Source organism: Lithobates pipiens, unplaced genomic scaffold (assembly GCF_037356315.1).
Source record: "Lithobates pipiens isolate NorthernLeopardFrog02 unplaced genomic scaffold, aLitPip1_a1.2 Scaffold_27, whole genome shotgun sequence".
Classification (NCBI taxonomy): domain Eukaryota; kingdom Metazoa; phylum Chordata; class Amphibia; order Anura; family Ranidae; genus Lithobates; species Lithobates pipiens.
In genome coordinates this window covers 155,038,650-155,049,092 of record NW_027507788.1, presented here as the reverse complement: position 1 = coordinate 155,049,092, position 10,443 = coordinate 155,038,650, and the positions used below count along the sequence as shown (strand labels likewise).

The following is a 10,443-nucleotide window of genomic DNA, read 5'->3' as shown; positions in this document are numbered from 1 at the left end:
AAGATGTGCAGGCACTAGCAGAGAGTAGATGAGTGACAGTCAGGAAGGGTAGAGGGGCAAGTGCCAGGGAGGCCGATCCAGGGCTGGAGCATGCCAATAAGTATGCTCCATTGAGTGACATTGGTGATCCCAGTCAGGGACCAGCACTGCTGGAGCTGAGGGATTCTCCTAGCTGCCAGGGAAAGAACTCCTCCAGTGAGAGTGGGGGGGAGGGAGCGAAAGGAAAGGAAAGACAGATTCTGGTGGTAGGGGACTCAATTCTTAGGAGGACAGAGAGGCCAATCTGTAATAACAACCTGAAGTGCCGAACTGTATGTTGTCTGCCGGGCGCTCGGGTTCGGCACATCACGGATCTGGTGGACAGATTACTGGGAGGGGCAGGGGAAGACCCAGCTGTCATGGTGCACGTTGGCACCAATGACAAAGTCAGAGGCAGATGGAGTGTCCTAAAGAATGATTTTGGGGACTTGGGAGCTAAATTGAGGAAAAGGACCTCCAAGGTAGTGTTCTCAGAAATACTACCGGTACATCGAGCCACACCAGAAAGGAAGAGGGAGATAAGGGAAGTAAACAAGTGGCTCAAGAGCTGGTGTAGTAAGGAGGGGTTTGGGTTCCTGGAGGACTGGGATGACTTCTCAGCCAATAAGCGGTACTATAGAAGGGACGGACTGCACCTAAATGAGGAGGGTGTAGATCAGCTGGGATTAAGGATGGCCAAAAAGTTAGAGGGGTTTTTAAACTAGGCAATGGGAGGGGGAGGGTCCAGAGATAGAGATAGTCAGTGTGGAGCATATTCCAGAGGGTAATATTAGGGGCATTAGTGGTAGGGTAACCAAAGCACATAAACCCAAGGTAAATATAGTAGCAAGTCCTAGTTGTAATCTTGGAACACCCAAGAGGATAGTATGTGACCGGTCAAAATATATTAATGCATTAAAATGTTTGTTCACCAATGCCAGGAGTGCCAAGCAAAATAGGTGAGTTGGAAGCTCTGGTGCATCAGTAGAGCTATGATGTAATCGGTATTGCTGAAACTTGGCTTCATTCCTCACATGACTGGGCTATTAATATTCCTGGCTATGCACTCTTTCGGAAAGACAGAGTAAAAAGGAAAGGTGGAGGGGTCTGTCTGTATGTGAGAAGTGATCTCAAAGCGAGTGAGAAAGAGGACCTGGTGGACGGAGAATCCCCTGATGAAGTCACGTGATTGACGTAACGCGTAGGGAGTGGCCGTCGCAATGCCGGAAGTGACGTAAGACTGGCGGAAGACGCCAGGAAACCATTTTTATTGTGTGCCGTTTGATTTACTTCTAAATGTGAGAGTCTTATTCGTTCGTTTATCTAATAAACCGCTCGTTTTTAACAATACTGCACTATTGGAGCCTTCTCTTCTTTTTTATGTGAATATATGGAGGGACATTTGTTTATGGACACAGCTGCCTATACCACAGTACAACTATTACAGGAATGAATGGCCCTCTGGTGGCCCGTGGTGGATGTTCATAACTAGGGAAATATTTACTGTTGAGGACCCCCTGCTGGCTGAAGAGAAAACGGAGGCTGCCTATTCTATTTGATGTGCCTATTTTCCTTAAAGTAGAGGTGAGAGTTCTGGGAGCTCATATCCTTTCCTTTCTACATGAATATGTTTTAACTACTTCCTCTCTGAGTTGAGTCTATCAGAATACCTTTGGTGCCGTTGAATATACCTAAGGACTTGCTATATGGACTAGATTTTTAACTACCTTTTTGTATATTTATTTATTTATGCATTAGCATGTTTATCATCATATTTTGTATTTGCGCAGGACCATTATTTATTTTATTTTCCAATACTGTGAATACTACTAGGTCCAGCTGCAGTTATTAGCACTTTAATTGCTATTTTGCACGTTTACACGTTTTAGTGACACTTGCTTGATATAAGTGCGTTTATTCACTTCATTTGTCTATATAAGGTTTTTTATCACATTTATACATATATTTATCACTTTTAAAATTAATTTTTTGTGATTTTACACTTTAAATAGTAGCGCGAAGGCCTTTTTTTCCCATTTTAGGTGGACATGGTATACTTGGATTTTGCGAAAGCGTTCGATACAGTTCCGCACACACGGCTCATGTGTAAGGTAAAATCTACAGGTTTGGAAATATCAGTTTGTAAATGGATAGAAATCTGGCTAAAAGACAGAATTCAGAGAGTGGTGGTTAATGATTCTTACTCTGAATGGTCTAAGGTTATCAGTGGTGTACCCCAAGGTTCAGTGCTGGGACCCTTACTTTTTAATATCTTTATAAATGATATTGGGTCTGGGATCAAAAGTAACATTTCCGTCTTTGCAGATGACACCAAGCTATGCAGTGGAATATCCTCCTTACAGGATGTCTCCAATTTACAAGCCGACCACAATACACTGTCTAATTGGGCGACTATGTGGCAGATGAGATTTAATGTTGAGAAATGTAAAGTTATGCACTTGGGGGGGCTAAGAATATGCATGCATCATACATGCTGGGGGTGTACAACTCCATAGTGGAGAAGGATCTGGGGGTATTGGTAGATCATAAGCTCAATAATAGCATGCAATGCCAAGCTGCTGTTTCCAAAGCGAGCAAAGTCCTTTCCTGTATTACGAGAGGTATGGACTCCAGAGAGAGAGATATAATTTTACCCATGTTCAAATCATTAGTAAGACCTCATCTGGAATATGCCGTTCAGTTTTGGGCACCAGTTCTCAAAAAGGATATCGGGGAACTGGAGAAAGTATAGAGAAGGGCAACCAAACTGATAAGAGGCATGGAGGAGCTCAGCTATGAGGAAACTGGAACTGAATTTATTCACTCTTGATAAGAGGAGATTAAGGGGGGATATGATCAACATGTATAAATATATAAGGGATCCATATAGTGATTGGTGTTGAGTTATTCACTTTACAGTTAACAAAGAGGACAAGGGGGCACTCTTTACGTCTAGAGGAGAAGAGATTTCATCTCCAAATACGGAAAGGTTTCTTCACAGTAAGAGCTGTGAAAATGTGGAATAGACTCCCTGCAGAGGTGGTTCTGGCCAGCTCAGTGGATTGCTTTAAGAAGGGCCTGGATTATTTCCTAAGTGTACATAATATAACTGGGTACTAATATTTATAGGTAAAGTTGATCCGGGGAAAGTCTGATTGCCTCTCGGGGGATCAGGAAGGAATTATTTCCCCTGCTTTAGCAAATTGGATCATGCTCTGCTGGGGTTTTTTTGCCTTCCTCTGGATCAACTCTTGGTATAGAATTGGGTATATGGGATTGTATGATATTATTATTAATTTTTTTTTTTTTTTTTTGTGGTTGAACTTGATGGACATGTGTCTTTTTTCAACCTGACTAACTATGTAACTATGTATTTATACATGAGAACCAGAATAGGGGAACGTGTGTGACTACGCTAATCCCAATGTAAAATTACTTTTGAACGCTTCTCGTCACTTTAAGGAATGTTATGGGGTAGCATGGTCAGCTTTTTTTCATTTTTTTTTTTATTCTTTTTATTGACTGAAGAGAGAACATTTAGGCCCCTTTCACACGGGCGGCTGTTCTGCCGCAGGAATCATGTTTATTTTTTTCTACAAAATTCAAGGCTCCAGGCACAGCGATCAGCTGCGTTTGCACAGTGCGTTTACCAGCGTTTACATGCGTTTTTATGCGGTTGCGTTTAACTGCAGTTTTATTCCCATAGCAACCCTTTTATTTATTTATGTTTTTGTTCCCTGGAATGTACCCATGATGCATTGCAGTCCTCTATATTTAAACCTGTTTCTTTGTTCTCTGGCTGAGTGTGTGTTGGAGTTTTGCAGGAGTGGAGAGGAGTGCTGAGTTTTGTGCCAGTTTTTTTGAAAAATGAATGCAAATATGGGTAGTTTGCTTGCAATGCTCATTTTGCTGATGATGAGGATGAAGAGAAGAAGAGCGATCCAGAGTAGGCGACGTCCTCGTCGTTACTGGGTCCATCCCCTAACGTCTCAGCGCCTATCGATCGGCTACTTTGCCCTCATGTTCGGTGAGCTGAGGACTCATGGGGACAAGTTCCACAATTACACCAGGATGTCGGTGGCATGCTTCGATGAGCTGTTGGGACTTGTTAGAGGACGCCTGACCAGAACCACGACCAATATGCGAAGAAGCATTAGTCCAGAAGAACGGCTGTTACTTACGTTAAGGTAGGTTTTCCATATGTTGAACAAATGCTTAAATTCATGTACATGCAGGCTTAGGCAATATTGGCAATAGTGTGTGTGTATGTATGTATGTATATGTATATGTATATGTGTGTATATATATATATATATATATATATATATATATATATATAGATGAATCTATAACCTAATCTATATCACAACAGCGATTTTTCGCACATTACTCCCATTACCATTATTTTTTATCCTTGAAAACTATCTATCGTGCCTTGCACAGTCAGTTTTATTTTTTGCAAATAGGAAACGTCATCAAATTTCAGTAGTTTCTCATTATGTAGGTGAGCTCTGAACACAAAGGCAGAGTTTTGCATTAACAAGCAAGGTACCACCAAATAATATTTTGTACTAGACCAACCCACCACCAGGCTTCCTGTTTGGATGCCAGCACCTACTACCAGAGCCGAGGGATTTATCTTTGGGCTGCAATGTGTTAAAAGTCATCAGCTTATCTAGATGCTGATGTTTATTTGTTACCATGTAGAACTCCATATGTATATTGATTTTTTTTTTTAATTTTATTTATTTTACTATATTTTATATTTTCTGAATTGTTATCAATTTTGTATTGCAGATACCTTGCCACTGGTGCCAGTTTCACCTCCCTCCATCATCAATTTCTGATGGGAATTTCCACCGTATCCACCATTGTGCATGATACCTGTTACGTCATCTGGGAAGAACTGAGAACATCAGTCATGCCGGAGCCAACATCCAGTCTGTGGGAGGAAATAGCGGAGGAATTTTGGGAGAAGACCAACTTCCCAAACTGCATTGGGGCATTAGATGGGAAACACATCCGGCTCATCAAGCCTCCAAAATCCGGTTCCCGCTTTTTCAATTATAAGAAATACTTTTCTATTGTGCTTCTGGGACTCAGCGATGCAAATATGAAGTTCATCGCTGTGGATGTTGGAGCGTATGGGAGTTCTGGAGATTCGAGAATTTTCAGAAATTCCGTAATGGGGCGGCGTTTTCAACATGGCGAATTTCAGGTGCCACAGTCAAGGCCTCTCCCTGGTACTACTGGACCAGATCTTCCACTTGTAGTGCTGGGAGATGAGGCATTTGCCTTAACCACGCACCTGCTAAGGCCCTATACCAGGCATGGTCTCACTGCCAGGAGGCAAATTTTTAACTATAGACTCAGCAGAGCTCGAAGAATGGTGGAGTGCGCATTTGGCATTTGCGCTGCCAAATGGCGTGTTTTGATGACAGCCATGCATCTGGAAGTTGAGCATGCCGTCAATGTGGTTCTAGCGAGTTGTGTTCTCCACAATTTTTTGAGGGGTAAGGAGATCGTGGCCACCGAAACCCCTGTTTATGAGGAACCCATAGGTCCTGTTACTGGCACTCGTCCAAGTAATCAGGCCCTACAAGTCCGTGAACATTTCACTGATTATTTTTTGAGTGAAGATGGACAGCTGCCATGGCAATTGGACTATGTATAAATTTTTAACCATTGTTGCATGTTTTTTTCATCACATATTTCAGGTTTTTGTGTCAGTTTTCACGTTTGCCTTAAATAAAGTAGTCGACAATTTTCAACAATTTAAATTGTTTTTATTTCTATCGTTTGCAATGCACAGGGTGTATTTAAAAAATTGAAAAACATTACAAAAACATTGAATGCTTGCAAGTATAGAAAAATGTTTTTTAATTACTTTGGAATATATATATATAAAATCTCCTTTTAGTTTCAAGTATTGAATTTCAAGTGCAACAGATAACGAGTCCACAAAATATCCCCCACTACCCCCCGTAAAAAAAAAAAAAGGTTACAGTATTCCTGCACTGCACAGGGTGTATAAAAAAAATAGAAAAACCTTACAAAAACATTGAATGCTTGCAAGTATAGAAAAATGTTTTTTAATTCCTTTGGAATATATATATATATAAAATCTCCTTTTAGTTTCAAGTATTGAATTTCAAGTGCAACAGATAACGAGTCCACAAAATATCCCCCACTACCCCCCGTAAAAAAAAAAAAAGGTTACAGTATTCCTGCACTGCACAGGGTGTATAAAAAAAATAGAAAAACCTTACAAAAACATTGAATGCTTGCAAGTATAGAAAAATGTTTTTTAATTCCTTTGGAATATATATAGAGATATATATATATATATATAGAGATATATATATATATATATATAGAGATATATATATATAAAATCTCCTTTTAGTTTAAAGTATTGAATTTCAAGTGCAACAGATAACGAGTCCACAAAATATCCCCCACTACCCCCCGTAAAAAAAAAAAAGGTTACAGTATTCCTGAAGTGCTGTCAGGCCCCTTTCACACAGGGCAGATCAGTAATGATCCGTCCCGTGAAGATCCGCTTGGTCGGCAGGGATTGTTCCATTGTCCCCACTGAGCCGGTGGCAGACAGGGCTGTCCCGGCACACTGTGCCCTGTGAGCTCTCTGTTCTCTTCTATGGGGATCGGAAGAGCACGTACCATCTGTCCGTGTTCATCCAATCCGCTCTGCAGATGGCTAGAAAAATTGGATTTCCCTCCGTCTACAGAATCGGACAATTGCGGTGGCACCCGATATCGTCCGCCTCCGCAACAGTCCGATTCTGCAGACGGAGTAAAAACCTATTCTATCCGTCTGCAGAGCCGATCGGATGGACACAGACAGACAGTCCGTGCTCGTCCGATCACCATAGAGGAGAGTGGAGAGCTGACAGGGCGGTCCCTGCACAGTGTGCGGAGACCGCCCTGTCCGCAGCCGGCTCAGCGGGGACAACGGAGCAATCCCGCTGAGCGAGCGGATCATCACGGGGCAGATCATTACTGATCCGCCCCGTGTGAAAGGGGCCAAAGATGGGCACTGAGTGCGGTAAACAGTTCTGAAATATTTGGCTAGATGGAGAAAGTGCAAAAGATGTCGCCATGTACACTCCACTGTGTAGATGGGGTAATCTCCCACTGGGCCAAGTCTCTCAACCTAAACAATGCTAGCACGCAAACAGAAAGTTCAGGTATTGTGAGAGCAAGTGGGGCCAAGTAGCAACATGTATAAGCTTGGGACAGTGGGAGATTCTTCTGTGCGTACAGTTCAGTGTACATGGAGGAATCTGGGGTTTGTTGTAAACATTAGTTCGTGTAGGTAAAACATTAAGTAGTGTAGGTAAAACATTAAGTAACATTACACAACAAGAAAAATACAACCGTCATATCACTGCCATAGGAATACTATAAGTTTTCATATATTGAATAATTAGGGTTACGCAGGGAAGAATGGCTTGGTTCACTGCCAACATCTATGGGTGATCCTGAATGGGAAGATGAGGGTGAAGACACTGGGTGTGGCTGCACATGCATCCTTTGGTAACCAGGATTAGACGGGTAAGATGTATACAGTGGTGGGGGTCCTACATAAGGGTTAATGGCAGATGTTGTGTCATGGCACTGCTGACTGGGCATTGGTCTACTGAAAGACCCACTAGGTGAATTAAAACCCATAGCCCATGGCTGAAATTTAGGATATGGGCGTTGCTCTTTGCAAGCGGACACAATATACGTTAAATAGGCATGTATATCACCCCTGACCTCAGTGCGCTTATCTGCAGGAATCTCCCTGATTACACAAAGCAACATTCTTAAAAACATAACATCGGGGTCTGAGATGTTGAGGAATTCATCATCTTTTGCCTGGTTTTGTGATTGGTTTCTCATTTCTTCAATGATACGGTTGAAATATTCCTCAAAAGGTGTCTCTTGTTGAGTACGTGTTCGACGGGTGGTAGTAGTAGACCGGACTCTCCTATCTGGATTTGCCTGCAATATTATAATATATAGATTATGCATCTGATACTGAGGTCACACTGAACAGCATATGATGGCTTGCACAAATATTGCAGCACCTGTTTAGAATAGATCACACACAGGTACTTGTTTTGTTGCAAAAACCTGATCTCACTGAAGACCTCCAAAGCCAGAAGAACAAGTCACACCTTGCCCAAAAAAACAAGTCGTTGTTGTTTCTACAACATTTGTGCCAACACCAGCTGCCTTTTCAAAATGTAACGTCTTTTGTGGACAGAAATTGTGACATTTTTAAAATACATACCGCAGGTTCTTGAGTGGATGGATGATATTCTTGGGATGACACTGTTTCTGTGGTTTCTTGACTGGTGTCAGCGTCTCCTGATGGTGATGGCGACGAACTTTCGCGCCTTGCGCTTGCTCTCACAGGGACACTTGACACAGTTCTAGGTAACAATAAAGATTACACGTTTAAAAAAAAAGTGAACATGAATATGCCTTTAATGGTCACAAATCGCTAAGTAAAATAAATGGATATACTTACGTGCGCATCTCAGTGGTGCGCCTCAAAAAAGACAAAGCCTCTGCATGGGGGTTAGGCCTGCGACGAGTTGAGGGTGCTCCGCTTCTCTCCGCAGCCTTCTCTTCGTTGACTTCTTTTTTGTAACGGTCGCGCAGGGACCTCCAACGTGTATAAACCTCCTTTCCTGCAATATATAAAAAAAACATACAATGGCCTGGTCATTAGGGGGTAAAATCTTTACTAGGATGCATGTGTACCCTGCTGCATAGACACAACAAACCTTGCACTCACCTCGGTTATCCTGTTCAGTTGCAGACATCTCGTCCCAGTTCGGTGTGACATATTTGTAGACTTCTTCCCACTTTGCTCTCTTCAGCACTCGGTCTGCATATCCTGGGCATTCTGAGTCCCATAACTCTGGTCGGGCTTGCACCAGTGCGATGATGGCCTCGTGTGAGATGTCTCTTGCCGCCATGCTGTCTTCTCCCCTTTCATCCCTCTCAACTTCCTGTGTCATTTCCCAGGTACACCTGCTGTATAGGATGTGCTTCCGGGTTTTTTTTTTCTTCTTTCACGCTGCTGGCCGCAATTGACACAAAAGACTGCGATTACCTGCGGTTATGTGCTTATAGCTGCGCTACATCGCACCTGGACGCATACAATTCTATTTTTTCTATTCGCACCGAACCGCATGTAACGAAATCGCCGCTAAACGCTGTGTGTGAATGGGGCCATAGGAAAGCATTGTGTGCATTTAGCTGCGGTAGAAATGAAGAAAATCCGCAGCTAAAAGCACCATTCTATCCGCCCGTGTGAAAGGGGCCTAAAGGTATATATGCCATGAGCTGAAGCCTCTTGTTTTTTTATATTATTACCCCTCATTATCTCAGATGACAATTTCTAGACACTTGCATTTAATTCTTCTTCTCTTAATCGTGAGTTGAGTGTATCTATTTGTAGTGCCAAATCTATCATACTCTACTAGTTAGTGGACCCAAGCAGTATAGTGTTAGTAGTGCTTTTGTTTAGGTGGTAGCCTGTTGTTATGTACCTTTTTACCTTTTATTTTGATGTATGTGCTGAGCTGGGGAATGCCCATAGGTTCTAGCTGCTAGGTCAGAGACCAAGTGAATTGGTAATAGTTATTGGGTGACATTAGTAAGAGAGTCTGTCCAAATGTTCCATACTTTACCAAATTTGACAGGGCAGCCATGTGAGTAGTATGTGGCCTTGTACAAGGGGATGGAGGAATTAAAGCATTTGTAATAAAATAAAAAAACCTGAAAGACAACAGCATAATGTGCTAGTATGCATCGCATACTAGCACAATACGAAAAACGTACGTTACAACGAAGCCCTTCTAGTGGTGCAGTGCAGTGAGTGGCCAAAGCCGTGATGACGTCATTACCACACATGCGCGCGGGAGCCGCCGTTTCCAGCACGGGCTCTGAAGATCTGGCACTGTAAGTGGGACATTTAGAGCACATGTGTCAATGATGTCATCGGTTGCTTGCACTCTGAATATCTCCTACACTGCAAGTTTAAGAGGTATTCACAGTACCCACAGGTAAGCCTTATTATAGGCATACCTGTTTGTACAAGTGGTGTAACAGAGTTTACAACCACTTTAACTAGGAATTTCCAAACGTTGAGAGAGGGTGCCTCCTTCAATTTCCATTTCAGTACTATGGTGTTCCTCGCGTAGAATAACAGCAGACCTATATGATGGTCTTGGTTGCTAGGAGGAAAACAAGTGAGCCCACAAGGCCGAGCAAGCAAATCCCTATGGTCATAGGAACTGTGGTCAGTGTAGAGATGAAGTCCAGCTTTGAATTCTGCTGCACAGAACGGGTGGAGTCTGCACTGAGAGGTGGTGACCCCCAGAGATGTTTATTGCAAAGCCCTGT

At 42.5% G+C, this 10,443-nt stretch overlaps 1 protein-coding gene across 1 annotated transcript; it reads right to left on the bottom strand.

The window, feature by feature from the left end:
• Positions 1-6,415: 6,415 nt before the first annotated feature.
• On the bottom strand, positions 6,416-9,292 carry LOC143934257 (uncharacterized). The gene is made up of 4 exons (XM_077457711.1): positions 8,828-9,292; positions 8,558-8,720; positions 8,318-8,459; positions 6,416-8,025 (listed from the first exon to the last, which is right to left on the bottom strand). Exons 1-4 carry the CDS (start codon positions 9,051-9,053, stop codon positions 7,441-7,443), a joined length of 1,116 nt encoding a protein of 371 aa, XP_077313837.1. The 5' UTR covers positions 9,054-9,292; the 3' UTR covers positions 6,416-7,440.
• Positions 9,293-10,443: the final 1,151 nt, after the last annotated feature.

What these genes read in the sequence shown, in the direction of transcription:
- LOC143934257 (XM_077457711.1), bottom strand. Translation starts at nt 9,053, where the DNA reads ATGACACAGGAAGTTGAGAGGGATGAAAGGGGAGAAGACAGCATGGCG. An exon ending in CGCACCACTGAGATGCGCAC is followed by an intron (nt 8,460 to 8,557) that starts GTAAGTATATCC and finishes ATTGTTACCTAG; the next exon opens with AACTGTGTCAAGTGTCCCTG. An exon ending in CATCCACTCAAGAACCTGCG is followed by an intron (nt 8,026 to 8,317) that starts GTATGTATTTTA and finishes ATAATATTGCAG; the next exon opens with GCAAATCCAGATAGGAGAGT.